Source organism: Hylobates moloch, unplaced genomic scaffold, assembly GCF_009828535.3.
Source record: "Hylobates moloch isolate HMO894 unplaced genomic scaffold, HMol_V3 SCAFFOLD_10, whole genome shotgun sequence".
Taxonomy (NCBI): Eukaryota; Metazoa; Chordata; class Mammalia; order Primates; family Hylobatidae; genus Hylobates; species Hylobates moloch.
Window position 1 is genome coordinate 81,258,318 of NW_026652285.1, and position 15,990 is coordinate 81,274,307.

At 41.3% G+C, this 15,990-nt stretch overlaps 1 protein-coding gene across 1 annotated transcript in view; it reads right to left on the minus strand.

The window, feature by feature from the left end:
- Positions 1-8,573: 8,573 nt before the first annotated feature.
- The window catches only part of FRRS1L (ferric chelate reductase 1 like), a 36,325-nt gene continuing 28,908 nt past the window's right edge, over positions 8,574-15,990 (minus strand). Inside the window, exon 5 of the mRNA XM_032164818.2 lies at positions 8,574-15,901. Coding sequence (XP_032020709.1) covers positions 15,729-15,901 — 173 coding nt within the window. The 3' untranslated portion in view covers positions 8,574-15,728. The remainder of the gene's footprint in view (positions 15,902-15,990) is intronic.

Genomic DNA, 15,990 nt, shown 5'->3' on the forward strand with positions numbered 1-15,990 from the left:
AGGAAGTGAGAAACTGGGGGAATGAGAAAAGAAGAGAGAAAGAAAGAAGAAATAAACTCTGTCTCAGAAAAAGTGAGGTTACTCAGTTACAGTTTGACTCCTACATTTTGCTTTGCTTCTTTATTTGTTCAGGCTTTCTGGGATTACAGTTACAAAGTATGGTCACATTTGCCTTCAGTCCATGTTACACTGACTTAAGCTCCCATCTACATAATAGCAAAGGCCTCAACCTCCTTCCTAAAAAGTCCTTGGTGATTTCTATGGGGGGGGTCCCAAAAGGGGTGCCTCACATATACCCAGAGACATGAGTCAGCTGCTACCAACCACCCTGCTGCCCACATAGCTCACTGAGTCTAGTGCCCATCGGAAGATTTCCAGTGACTCTATCATTATCCCCAAATCCTGGATACTCTCAAACTTCTAACCCGCAAGGTACCAAAACAGAGCTGGGTTTAATCCTGATAAGGGAAAGAAGTCTTTCTCCCTCACTTGACAAATATTTTGTCACCCAAGCCCTAAAGCAGGTCAGTGTGCCAATGTTTTAGTTTTTAGTTTTTTGTTTTTTTTTTTTTTTTGAGATGAAGTCTTGCTATGTCACCCAGGCTGGAGCGCAGTGATGCAATCTCAGCTCACTGCAACCTCTGCCTCCTGGGTTCAAGCGATTCTCCAGCCTCAGCCACCCGAGTAGCTGGGATTACAGGCACACATGACCACACCCAGCTAATTTTTTGTGTTTTTAGTAGAGACGGGGTTTCACTATGTTGACCAGGCTGGTCTTGAACTCCTGACCTCAAGTGATCCACCTATCCCAGCCTCCCAAAGTGCTGGGATTACAGGCACGCATGCCCACACCCGGCTAATTTTTTGTGTTTTTAGTAGAGACGGGGTTTCACCATGTTGACCAGGCTGGTCTTGAACTCCTGACCTCAAATGATCCACCTACCCCAGCCTCCCAAAGTACTGGGATTACAGGCATGAGCCACGGTGCCCAGCAGTGCCCAGTGTTTATAACTCCTCTCGTGAATAGTTCCTTCCATGTCTGGACTTCAGTCGTCTAACCACATGGGTTCAAAACCCATCCAATGGGTCAGTGAGGGAACAAAGACTGAACCCTCCTCTCTGTCCTACTCCAACCAAAGACTCTCTTCCTCTAGTTACAAAATGAGAGCTCCCATGTTACACAACAGAAGCATTTATCAGTGGATGCAAGCCGAAACGGGACAGGACATGGGGTGTTAATGCTGCCTAAATTGTGTTGGGCCACAGTTTAGCAACAACTCAGCAAATCACAAAAATGCCCTGTCATGGTGCTTTGCTTCCAAGTCTCAGTGAAAGTGAAAATTGCTGAACATTTCAAGATTGTTCTAATGGCCAAAGCCATAGGACCGACAGGTGTCACTCAGCATTTCTAGTCAATGGAACTCTAACAGAAATGAAGGCTGAAGCACTAGAATCTAACTAGACTAGTCTTTATGTGGCCTAGCACAAGGCTGGGTTCACACAGGGTTTCACTCACCCCTCCTGTGATTGTCCTCACCACACTGTGGTCAAAGTTAGTGGTTTCTGTGTCTGTCTCCCTACAGAGCTCCTTGAGAGCAGGGACTGGGTTTTCTTCATTTCCGTGGGCCCAGCACCTGGCACAGCATAGGACGTACTGAGTAGGAGCTCAGTGTTTGCTGAGCAAGAGAATGAATGAGTGGCGTCCTTTCAAAAAAAGCCTGTCTGCTTCCTGCGAGAAATGATATTCAAAGCTGGGGATGTTTCTACTGAGCATCCATGTGGTTGAGAGCAGAGAAAAATTAAAATACTGGAACATAGGACCTAAAAACTGAATTTGAGAAAGAAGCCCATTGTCCACTCAAATCTCTAGGTCAAAGGTCATATGATTTTAGGTGTCTCCTCCAAAATACAAGGCTACTTGGGTTCTCTCTGTTGGCCTTAACATGACAACTCACTCCAGCAACCTCCGGGACAAACAGCCTCCATCGGCACGCAGGATACAGTAGAAGTGAAAGACATTCAGAGTAGTGGATCAAGCTGACCCTGGAGACCACACTGCCTCTTGCTTTCCAGTTGCATGAATGAATGAATTTTGTAATATTTTAAGCCAGTTTTAGTTAGGTTTCTATTACTTGAAACAGAAAGCTTCCTGATTTATAAAAATGGTTGCTGTGAAGGTGAAATAAGAAAGTATGTATAAAGCAGCAGCACCGTGTCTCTGACATGTGAGAATCTGACAGTGACTCTCGGGGTAACTCTAAGTTTGATCCTAGAAAAGATAAGGGGTATCTCTTAAACAACTGATACTCCCAAGGTATCAAGATAACATCCACCAGAGATATTACAAACACAGGCAGGGAGAAGATTCTCCAGCATTGTGTCTGTTTTAGAGCTCTCCAAGTGTCTCCACAAACATTTACTAAGGTGTGCTGAGTATCTGCTTTGTACAAAGTCCAGTGCTTACAATGTGGTATGTGCGTTGTGTATAAGGTAGTATGTACAATGCAGAAGAAGTGATCATGTGAAAATGAAATCAGGGTGACATGCATTCAGATTCCAAATCTGCCACTTATTATCTGTATAATCCTGGACAAGTTACATAGCATCTCTGAGCTCATTTTCCTCATTTATAAATGGTGCATGATCCTTGTTCATCAGGTGGCAGTAAAGATTAAATTGGAGGATAACATATATTAAACACCCAGAGGCCAGGCACGGTGGCTCACACCTGTAATCCCAGCACTTTGGGAGGCCAAGGCAGGCGGTTCACCTGAGGTCAGGAGTTCAAGACCAGCCTGGCCAAAGTGGTGAAGCCCCATCTCTACTAAAAATACAAAAATTAGCCAGGCATGGTGGTGGGCACCTGTAATCCCAGCTACTCAGAAAGCTGAGGCAGGAGAATCACTTGATCCTGAGAGATAGAGGTTGCAGTGAGCTAAGATCACTCCACTGCACTCCAGCCTGGGCGACAGAGCAAGGCTCTACCCAGGACATTGTGGTATCTCTCCATGGTCCAGGGCCACCACTTTGCACAATTCCAGGGATACAATTCACATTTGGGGGCACTATTTACGTTTGGCATCCCGTGCAGTTGTACAACAACTGCCAAGAGCACATTGAGCTCCTTAGACCAACAACCATACGTTGGACATCTTTTCTATATTCATAGGACCAGCCTTCCAGATACATAACTCGCCAGTCTGCACCTTCACCACTTTTGTGGTGCCTCCTAATAGGTGTCTTTGCTCCCAGTCTTGTCCCTCTCACTACAAGGATTATATTTCTAAAATAGACAGTCATGTCACTCTTTTGCTAAAAGTGAATTGCTGGTGCTTCCCCATTGCAAAAAGAATGGAAGCTTTTGCATGGTACATAATGCCCTAGATGAATGAGCCCCAGCTCTTCCCTCTTGCCTATCTGGATAATTCCCATTCATCTTTCAAGCCTCAGCTCAAAATCTTCTCCTTTGTGGAATTTTCCTGATCCAGGGAAACTTAGCAGCTACCTTTACTGTGTAGCACTTACAGCTACCTCTTCTCAAGTACCAAACACATTATATTGTAATCATTTTCACAAATATCTGAATTCCCCATTAGATCAAAAGTCATCAATAAGCTTCTTTGCATTTGCTCCAGTACTTTGCACACTTTTTAAAAAAAATTTTAAAAAGTGAGTAGACACCATATTATTGTAGAGGCTGCAAGATGTGCTGGAAAGAACTCAAGCTTTTAAGGCAGACAGATTTGGATTATAATCCTGGCTCTACTGCTTTCTTGCTGTATACCCTTGGATAAATTAACTTACTGAGCATGTTTCCTTATTTGTACAAGAGAGATAAGAAATCTACATTGCAGAGCTGTTGTGAGGACTAGAACTAGTTTATGTAAATAACTAATATGGTATTTGGCCACGGAGTAGTCATTACTTACCTTCCCTTGGGCCCCTTTATACACAGCACTTAGCTGCCATGAACTGAACCCAGCTATGATGGTTACTTTACAATAGGAATTCAAACAGTGACTACTGGAATAGTTATAACAAGGTCTTTTATTACAATTACTGTAAACCAAGGCTGGCAATTGCATGGCATGTGAATTACTACTTTCCTTTGCTAAGTCCATGGCAAACATTATTAATCTATCACTGAACTATCACTGAATTCTTTCTCTCTCTCTCTTTTTTTTGAGACAGAGTGTCTCTCTGTCACCCAGGCTGGAGTGCAGTGGCGCAATCTCGGCTCACTGCAACCTCCGCCTCCCAGGCTCAAGCAGTCCTCCCACCCCAGCCTCCCTAGTAGCTGGAACCACAGGCACATGCCACCATGTTCAGCTAATTTTTTTTGTATTTTTGGTAGAGACAGGTTTTGGCCATGTTGCCCAGGTTGGTCTCAAGTTCCTGAGCTCAAGCGATCCGCATGCCTTGGCCTCCAAAAGTGTTGGAATTACAGGCCAAGATTTTTTTAAAATCTCATTGGCTGAAGGATAAATGGTGCAAGCAAGTCTGATACCATCAGGCCTTGCCTGACTCCCTACCTACTTCCCCCTCATCCCTCCCACTCCCATAGCTAGACATGTGGCCCCTACTCACAGTGCAGGTCCTGCTAGTTCACTGAGTCAAGGGTAGGCTTTCCTGTCCTTTTGCGCTGTGCCATTCAGCTGCAGCTAACCTCCCATACAATGTTGTGCCATGTGAACGATTTACCAGTTAGTGAAATGTTTCAGTGAAAAGCTTATCAAATCAATTCAACCAACCTTGATGAAACTGACGTGCCCGGGAGAGGGCCAGATGAATAAAATGAAGTGTAGAGATATATAATTTTTTAAAAGTCTGCAACAAGACACCTCCTTCCCTTCCTAGGGTGGGAAGAAGGTTGGTGTGAAGGATGGGCATTGCAAGTGGGACTTTGTGATGAACAATTATGCACTGAAAGCCAGAATTCCCTCTCTAGAAAGTGGCTGGCCTTGAGTGCTGATCACTGGTGGTTCCCCCTCTTCACAGGAATGGCTCAAGCTTTAGCTGGAATAGTTGAAGTTTAAGGCTTAGGGCTCAGGATTTGGAAATCTTAGCCCATTGCTTCCTTAGTTCTATTCCCTACAATATACTCACGCTAAGGTTGAGGACACCCAGTGGAATAAACAACCAGCCTTCTGCTGCAAACCTGAGCAAAACTGAAAAACAGGAGATGGTGGATGCATTTCAAATTGCCCAGACTAGGCCAGGCGCAGTGGCTCAAGCCTGTAATCCCAGCACTTGGGAGGCTGAGGTGGGCAGATTACTTGAGGTAAGGAGTTCGAGACCAGCCCAGCCAACATGGTGAAACCCTATCTCTACTAAAAATACAAAAAATTAGCTGGGCCTGGTGGCACGTGCCTGTAATCCCAGCTACTCAGGAGGCTGAGGCAGGAGAATTGCTTGAACCCAGGAGATGGAGATTGCAGTGAGCCAAGATCGTGCCATTGCACGCCAGCCTGGACAACAGAGCAAGATTCTATCTTGAAAAAAAAAATTGCCTAATCTTTCTTTTAAACAAAAAATGATTGTTTATTTATTTATTTATTTATTTATTTTGAGACCTAATTATGAGACTGGCTGATTTTTGTATTTTTGGTAGAGATGGGGTTTTGCCATGTTTCCCAGGCTGATCTCAAACTCCTGGGCTCAAGCAATCCTCCAGCATTGGCCTCCCAAAGTGCTAGGATTACGGGCATGAGCCACCACGCTGGGCCAGACTAATTTTTCTTTATGTGTAAAGAAACCATCTTTATGTGTAGATTAAGTCCTGCTGGTTTTGAATTCTAAGTGCTACATGTTTGTACACTCTGCACCACACTGATGTCACTGCAGCCTCTAACTAGTCTTTAAGCTCATCCTCTTGCTCCACTCCAATCAACATGGAAGCCAGCATGATCTTTCTAAAACACAAGCTAGTCTCTCCCCAAGCCTCCTTATCCCCTGTGGGAAGGTGTCAAAGTTCTTTACCGTGATTTGCAAGGTCCTCTGTGAACAGGACCCTGCTCACCCTGCCTCACCTCTCCCCATCCTCACTTCATCCTTCATCCTCCGGCCTTGTGATGCTAGGAATAATGACCCCCAAAGGTAACCAAGCCTTAATTCCTAGAACCTATGAAGCGTTACCCTACGCTGCAAAGGCACCTTGCAGGTATAATTAAGGATCTTGAGATAAGGAAATTATCCTGGGTTATTTCAGTGGGCCCTAAATATAATCACAAGTGTCTTTATCAGAGGGAGATTAGACTACAGAAGAAAAGAAGGTCATCTGACCAGAGAGACAGAGACTGGAGTGATGAGGCCACAGCCTAAGGAATTTGGTCAGCTACCAGAACCTAAAAGACACAAGGAATGAATTCTATTCCCTGGAGCCTCCAGAAGGAACCGGCCCTGTCAATACCTTATATTTATTTTTATTTATTTATTTATTTTGAGATGGAGTCTCACTCTGTCACCTAGACTGGAGTGCAGGGGCATGATCTCAGCTCACTGCAACCTCTGCCTCCCAGGTTCAAGCGATTCTCCTGCCTCAGCCTCTCGAGTAGCTGGGATTACAGGTGCCTGCCACCACGCCCAGCTAATTTTTTGTATTTTTAGCAAAGATGGGGTTTTGCCATGTTGGCCAGGCTGGTCTCGAACTCCTGACCTCAACTGATCCACCAACCTCGGCCTCCCAAAGTGTTGGGATTACAGGTGTGAGCCACTGCGCCCCGCCAATACCTTAAATTTAGCTGTGTAAGATTCAGTTCAGATTTCTGGCCTCCAGAACTGTAAGAAAATGTGTTTCTGTAGTTTTAAACCACTATGTTTGTGGAAACTGTTTTCAGGAGCAATAGAAAACTAAGATAAGCCTTGTCAGATGACAATGGTTCCAGAATACATCCTGCTGGTCTTTCGTCTGAGGCTGTTGGGTTGTTCTCCCCTTTCTTGGTGATGCCCCTGTACACCCTTTGCCTAACATATTTCTACCCCTTTGTCTTAATCAATTTAGGCTTCTGTCACAAATTACCACAGACGGACTGGTTTCAGCAACAAAAAATTTCTTTCTCATGGTTCTGGAGGCTGGGAAGCCTGAGAGCAGGTACCAGCATTGTTGGGTTCTGGTGAGGGCCCTCTTCCTCATTCAAAGATGGCCAATTTCTCATTGTGTACTCACAAGGTGGGGAGTGGAGAAAAGAAGCAAATTGTCTCCTGTCTCTTCTTATATGGACACTAATCCTATTCATGAGGGCTCTACCCTCACGGCCCAATTACCTACCAAAAGCTCCATCTCCAAATACCACCACATTGGGGATTAGGGTTTCAACATATGAATTTGGGAGGAACAAATGTTCAGTCCATAGCACCCCTTCCTTAAGGTTCACTTCAGTATCGCCACCTGCTTTCCTAATTGCCCCAGGCTGGGTGAGGACCTCCATTCAGGTTTAGCATCAGACCTGAGCTTTTCCTTACCACTGCATTCGCCAGAAGGTACTGTCATGGTGTGTGTTTGTCTGACTCTCCAAACGGGCCCCCAGGGTGATCCCCAGGGTGGGTGCAGAAATCAAGAACTGTTCTTCCTAGAGTCCTCTCTGTGTAATGTCTAGCACAAAGACCAGCACATAAGAGTCTTCGATAAATATTTATTGGCTGAGCGTAGTGGCTCACACCTGTAATCCCAGCAATTTGGGAGGCTGAGGTGGGAGGATCGCTTGAGCCCAGGAGGTCGAGGCTGCAGTAAGCTCTGATCGTGCCACTGCGCTCTGGCCTGGGTGACAGAGAAAGACCCTGTCTAAAAAAAAATAATAAATAAATATTGATTGATTGAATGAATGGTTAAAACTTCTTAACCTCCTGGACACAGGCGACTCTCATGTCCATTGCAGTTCCTCTGTCTCTTCTTATAGCTTATCATCTGATCATCTGATCCTTGTACCTGTGACTGAGCCCTAAGAAATCTCCAAGTCAAACATTAGCCAGGATCAAGTTTGATAGCCGGGCTATCCACTCAGGATACTGCAAAATAAATACTACATGGAACAAGCAGAATACTAAACAAAGGACAAAACATTTGAATTTTTTTTGTTTTTTGGTGAAAATTAGAGCTTCAAATGCAGAATGTGGTAATGCCTGATTCTTTCTTAACATGTCATTCCTTGATCTCAAGCTAGCCCCTGTAGTACTGGCAGCTCAACGACCTCCCTGATGATTCATTATGCTTTACAACTGAACTCTAATTATTCTCAACATATTATATGGTTTAGTTGCCAATAAGGCTGATTATTGAAATTCTTAGAGCTGGCCATGTGCAATTAACCAACTGATACACTTGAAATGGGATTATAGGCCTCCATTCACTACCTAATAAAGTATTAAACCAAAGCTATAAATGTAAGAGTATTTTACAAATTGTTTCTCTACGGGAATTTTTACCTGATGACAGCAACATGATTTTCCTCTTTGTCAGACAAGACAGGCTATGGTCTTCTCCAAGGTCTATAGATTCAGGAAGAAATGAGAGTGACTTTACTGATGAAAGATTTAAAACCAGAAACAGAAAAGAAAAATGCACCAGAGCAAAGCAATACGGAATTATAAACTAACTTTAATTACATCAACAGGAAGAATTTCAAACTATGTTGTAATTCTTATTTTAAAGTTTAAATCTAATTGATATATTCTGACTAACAATCATCCAAAGATAAAAGTATTTGTGATGGCAAATGGACAGAACAATCATTTAGGTAGCATCTAGGAATATTGCTACAATTACTTTACATAAATAGAAATCCATGTCTTTATTAGTAATGTGCCACGCATCTTAGAGTAAAAATTTACATAAGATAGGCTTATAAATATACATAAATCTCAAAATTAATCACAATCGAACATTAGGTACACAATTGTTATAAAACAAATATAACCTATCAATGTCTATGTAAAGGCATAGTTTTTACAAAATAGTATTTTGTAGACAGTCTCAAAAAAGTATATTAATACTCCTGGAGCCAGATTGTTCCAGCATATCAGCATGTCTGTGGGAATAAGGCATCCGGAGAAGCTGCATTCACTCTTCCCCACGGCCAGGGCCTTCTATGTGATGAAACAGGTAGGATTCTAGTGACCTGGGTGAATGCTACACCCACTGCAGCACCCCATTACCTTAAAGAATCAATTACTCTCCAGAAGAATCCAACTGAATGGCTATCAGCCTAATAGCAAATATCCAGGGGAAAACTGAACACATTAATCAAGCAGCAGTGTATTTTATGTTAAAAATCCCAAATAGCTTGATGAATCCGTTACACTTTGAGTTGCCAGACATACTTAAAATCACACTAGCCTAGCCACTATTTTCATGAAGAGGAACTTATATGCAAGTCTTTTATTAAATATAAAAACAAAGAAATCTAACTTGAAACTAAATAACTGGATACTTGAACAACTGAATAAGGAAACTAATTAAATACAAAACCTGTATAGGTTGCATCAACATGCCAGTTACTCAGCTAACACTAGTCTTGGTTTCTTAACTAACAGTATAGAAAAGTCACATTCAACAGTGGTACTTTATATGTTCTTAACAATTCATATAATGTTGAATGGAGGAGGCAAGGCTTAGTAAAAGATCCAGGAATCCTTTCTACAAACTACATTGCTATAAACTCAAGCATAGTTTTGCCTGTAATACGCATAATGTTCTATCTCTTGGGTTTTAAAGTAGGCAAGAGATCAGAAACAGAAACAACCTTGACAAAGACCTTCAAATCCTCATGGTGTGTATATACAGGCATTTGTGTATAAACACACACCATCATGTATGTACAAATATACAGATGCTCCTCAAGTTACAAGAGGGTTATGTCTCAGTAAAACCATCAATCGTAAGTTGAAAATATCATAAGTCAAAACAATTATGGGACATAACCCCATTGTAAGTTGTAGGAGTGTATCAAATGTATATCACTTTCATATCATCGTAAGTTTGAAAACTCTTAAGTTGAACCATCCAAATTCGGGGATCATCTGTGTATATAAACACATAGAGAACCACCTAACTGTTCACTAGACATAACCTATTCTGTTTAGAGAACAAGGACGTACAATTATACACGACAGCAAAGTATACACATCCCAGCCTTTGGCCTAGTGCAGTGGTTCTCAAACATTTTTCCACTATGGTACATAAGGTAGATGCCACATCACATGTGTAAAACACTCCCATGGTGCAGCAGATTTTGACACAACTTTTTATTTTGTTTATTTATTTATTTTTTAGACGGAGTCTTGCTCTGTTACCCAGGCTGGAGTGCAGTGGCGCAATCTTGGCTTATTGCAAGCTCCACCTCCCGGGTTCACGCCATTCTCCTGCCTCAGCCTCCTAAGTAGCTGGGACTACAGGCGCCCGCCACCATGCCCGGCTAATTTTTTTTGTATGTTTAGTAGAGATGGGGTTTCACCGTGTTAGCCAGGATGGTCTCGATCTCCTGATCTCGTGATCCGCCCACCTCCGCCTCCCAAAGTGCTGGGATTACAGGCTTGAGCCACCGCGCCCGGCCGATACAACTTTTTAAAACATCTCTAGGTTAATGAATTACTCTGAAACACTGAAATCCTTACCATGAAGAGCAGTTCAGCAGTAATCGTTGTCCATGATCACCACACTTACTTAAGACGAAACTACTGCTTAGCCAGCTCTGTACTTTACTGCCACCACTTTTGCATCAATTCCAGAAAATATATTAGAATGCAAGAGCATGAGAATGCCCTATGCCATTTATTTATAAAAATAAATCAACAATAATTTATTTTAAAAACAAATTATTCACTAACTTTGATATTCTTACAACTAACCAGTAATAATATGTTACTGGCAGTATCCTTTACAACTGATCATTATATATTGGTGTGTCCCTATCTAAGAACAAGGGTGGGAAAGCCACAGTCCATAAGCAAACCCAGCCTGCTTCCTGTTTTTGTGCAGCCTGCAAGCTAAGAATGGTCTTTGGATTTTTTTAATGGCTTTCTGAAAAAAATCAAAAGGAAAACATTTGTGACATTTGAAAAGTATTCGAAATTCAAAGTTCAGTGTCAATTAAGTTTTATTGGAACATAGCCATGCTCATTCATTTATGTATTGTTTATAGCAGAGCCAAACAGAGACAGAAAAGCCAAAAAACTACTATCTGACCCTTAACAGAGAAAGTTTGCTGACCCCTGGACTAGAGCTAAGAATGACACACAACCTCAGTGGTCACGTCTCTTATGCGCAAAATCCTGAATATAGACAGTAAACTTAATTCCAGAAATAGTAGTAAATAAATACCATCTAGGATGGAAATCCATTCCTGAGTTGTCCAAACTTTCTGATTTCTTTAATGACAAAAGCCAACTTAATTAAATACAGCTTCTGCATTTTATCTGAAATCATGTTTATATATTCACCTTTTGACTCAATGGAGCAATTAAAAAAGCACTGGGCTCCAGGTTAGGAGACCTAGGTTTTAGGCAATTAGCTTTTAAATTGTTAAATTGTTAAAAATGTATTTAAGTCTTGTTTGATCTGTATATTAAACCTATTGAAAGAACTAAAACGACTGGTAAAATAAAGAATCAAAATGCTTTTAAGCAGAGAAGAAAGTTGATATAGAGTAAAACATGCTCCTTTCCTCTAAATATAACTATAAAAAGTCCTCCGATTAATTGTAAATTACTAAATGGGGGAAAAAAGGCACCTAGCTAATTGGAGTGTTGATAGTGGGTTCCATTTAATAAAAGTTTTAATGGATGTGCATGAAGGTGCATGAATGTGTAGGAAATCATATCACCTCCTTAGGCTTCAGCTGCACCTCTGTAAAATAAGAGCATTGGCTTAAATGGTCTCTAAAGTCCTGGCCAGCACTGGTAATTTATGTCAAGTGACCAGCCTCAGTTTTTTCATCTGTAAAATTGGATAAATAATAGAATCTACTTCCTATGGTTGCGGTGAGGATTAAATGAGTTAATTCATGTAAAGTGCTTAGAACAGCACTAAATATATTTCACTAGCATTATTATTAAACTATTCAGGTACGTTACGAAAAACATTGGTTGGGCATCTCTTCTGTGACAAGTAGTATATTAGAAAATGGGACTATAGACATAAAATAGAAGTTGATTCTCTTATATTAAGTAGGGATGAATGAAACTGAAGTCTATAGAGTTATCACTTCAGCATGTCTATCGATTGGTAGTTCTCTGAGATAACAGTTAAAGGCCATTCTGTATCACTGGTGTGAATTCTTATATCTGAAAAATGATTATTGTTAGTACTGTTACTAAGGATGTTTCTATTTATGTTTCAAAAGACAAAGTTCAGTGTTTGCTAGCATAATTATTTATGGTTTGAGCACAGGAGGAAGAATATAAAAATGTTGGCCAGTCTCCTAATATACATGAAATGCAAGCCCTCTGAACCAAACAAACTTGCCATAGAAGTACAGTTTCACACATACATTCATTCCACAAATGTTTGCTGAGTACCTGCTATGGATAAATGTCTGCTACAATGATGAGTAATGGTCTCTGCATTAGGGAGATAATAAGGAGGACAAGCCAGCAATTCTAGAAAAGTATAATGAGCATGTTGATGAGGAAGCCCAATGTGCTATGGGAGCATTTGATAGGGGCCTGGACCTATGTAGTCCAGAGATTTGGAGGAAAAAATATTTAAGTTGTGACCTGATAGGTGAATAGAAGTTCATCAAGCACAAGAGGTGGAGAATATGAACAAAATGAGAGGTGAGATAGAGCAGGTCTGAAGAACTGAGAGCCTCTCAGTCTTGCTAAGACATAGCGAGTGAGGAGGAGTGGCAAAAGATGATATTGCAGGTCACAGAAATGGCTTGCATCTTACCTTAATGGCACTGAGATGTCATTGAAAGTTCTAAGCACAAATAAGCAAAATCGGTAATCAAATGAGAAATCACTAGGGAAATAATTAGCTTGATTAGAAATGTAAGCGGAAGGAAGCTGCATTCACTTCTTCCTTCCCTGCCTGCTACTAAGCTGAAGTCTCTCTTTTGTTTTAACCTGTTTATAGCTCAAATATTATACACATAAGAGAGAGAAATATAAAAATATTTGCTTCTTATTTACAACATGGCTGCCTGCATATCAGTATCTTCACTACTAAACAGCCACTAGAGCTAAGAAGATGAGACACAGGCCAGACTTAGCCACGCCCAGAGTGGAGTCAAGGACTTGAACCAGGGAACATGAGTCTGAATCCTACCCAGTTCCATTATGCACTTGATGTCATTTAATTTCTCCCCATCTGCAATGAACAGTATTTCTCCTCCATCCCTCCTCGGAAGCTTTTGGTAACTGTGTTTGTTGATGTTTTCCTTATTTTGGTTCAACTCCAGGAGAATATGAAATCTCTCCCCACAGGCAGACTTTCACCTGTGACATGAATCTGGAGGGTGGTATTAGAAATCACAACCACCAGTGTTGTTCAGTCATAAAACCCATGAAGTTGGAATCAGCTTTAAAGCAACAAGGGCAAGCCGGAGAACTCTAGAATGCCACAGTGGAAATGTCTCAGCAGCACTAACTATACCTGCAGACTTCTCTCCTCAAAATGGGCTGTTAGCACAGACATTTGGAACAAAGAACAAAGGAGTCCTTTGGGGCTCCTAATGTCAAGGCATTATGAATTATGCTGACTACCTGTCCAGTTTATAAGCCTGAACATTTTATTTTACTTATTTTTTTGAGACAGGGTCTCCCTCTGTCATCCAGGCTGGAGTGCAAGTGGCACAATCTTGGCTCCCTGCAAGCTCTGTCTCCCAGGTTCAAGTGATTCTCGTGCCTCAGCCTCCCAAGTAGCTGGGATTACAGGCATGCGCCACCACACCGGCTAATTTTTGAATTTTTAGTAGAGACAAGGTTTTGCCATGTTGGCCAGGCTGGTCTAGAACTCCCGACCTCAGGTGATCCGCCTGCCTCGGCCTCCCAAAGTGCTGGGATTACAGGTGTGAGCCACCGTGCTCAGCCACAAGTCTGAACATTTTAAATGGATATTCTAGGTGAATTCACTTTATGAGTCATTTTCCCACTTTCAATTTTTTTTAAAAAAGTCACCTCATAAAAAAAATTCTACTCAAAATCTCTACAGTCTCAAAAACTGTTGGCTTATTATTAAAATGCCCTAAATTTTTACTAAGATGTTTTGTCTGATATAATATATTTTTAGGCCAGGCACGGTGGCTCACACCTGTAATCCTAGCACTTTGGGAGGCCAAGGCAGGTGGATTACCTGAGGTCAGGAGTTTGAGACCAGCTGACTAAAATGGTGAAACTCCATCTCTACTAAAAATACAAAAAAAATTAGCCAGGCATAGTGGCACATGCCTGTAATCCCAGCTACTCAGGAGGCTGAAGCAGGAGAACCACCTGAACCTGGGAGGCGGAGGTTGCAGTGAAGCTGAGATCACGCCATTGTACTCCAGCCTGGGCGACAAGAGGGAAAATTCATCTCAAAAAAAAAAAATACATTTTTAATCATACTTAACGTATGCTGGCTCTGACAAGAGAATTCACTGTAACCACAGATGAATACCTTAGTTTTATAAAATTCAGTGGTAGAAAAGTTCAAATTCTAACTGCTAAGAATTCCTTTTTTTTTTTTTTTTAATATGATTAACACAACTTTACATCTTCAGGAATGCTCACAGTTTGGTCTCTAACCTTTCCAAATAGCAGTAAAAATGTTTTCCCATAGCTACTCTCTAACTGAAAAGAAATTTCAAATAAATATTATTTAGTTAGTTAGTTAGTTATTTTTGAGACAGAGTCTGGCTCTGTCACCTAGGCTGGAGTGCAGTGGCACAATCTCGGCTCACTGCAACCTCCGCCTCCTGGGTTCCAGCAATTCTCCTGCCTCAGCCTCCCGGATAGCTGGGATTACAGGTGTGCACCACCACACTTGGCTCATATTTATACTTTTTAATAGAGACGGGGTTTCACCATATTGGCCAGGCTGGTCTCCAACTCCTGACCTCAGGTGATCTGCCCATCTTGGCCTCCTAAATGCTGGGATCACAGGCGTGAGCCACCGCGCTTGGCCAAAATTTCAAATAAATATGAACTATTTTCATATCATTGTATTTTCCTCCAATCTCCCCATTGGCTGTGTAAATATCCAAAAGCACTTTTGCTTTACAGAAATTTGAAAGTTCTTCTGCCCAAAGGCTGACTGTGAACTTATGACATTCAGTAAAGTTCTCCCTAGTAATATTCAAAATAACCCTCTGTGCTATAGCACTCATAGTAAAGACTGTTTTGAGACATGATTTCTATACCTAGTTCTTTCTCTGCCTTTCTATTTGTCATTTCTAGCCAAAGTTATATGGTATGTGGATCATAAAAAGGCAGTCTTTTTGGGTCTCAAATCCCATTCAGGAAGATGGCAATCATAATTTTCATCAATCCAACTCAGAGATGTTGTGAAGTTAAATAAGAAAACATATTTGAAAGTGCTTAGAAAAGGTGTAAGTACATTCCAAAAGTATAGGGTCATTATTAAACAATCTTCTTTGACTACAAAAGAAGCTTGTTCTTTCTTCCAAAAAGCTGAAATTATATGAGGTTTTTTTTCTTAAATAATTGAAGCTAAAATTATACTGGATATTCTTTTAAAAATATATTTATACTAAAGACTTCCAAATCCATGTAATCTGTTGGCCCTGCAGCTGTGGTTAGGGGGTTCCCATCAATAGGTAGAAGGTCAGAGCAACAATCAGAAGCAAACAAAATGGAGATGAGAAGGTTTGATAGGCAGCTGATGGCATAAAAATGTCTTCATACTTGTAAATACTGACAACACGCTCTGAAGCCGGCGGTGAGTCTATATCATGTCGAGTGATAGAGCCTTTAAGAAAAAAAGAGAAGGGCAGGGGGCAATTGAAAAAAGAACAGATTTATAATGGTATAGGCAAACAATGGAAAAATCAAAAGTCT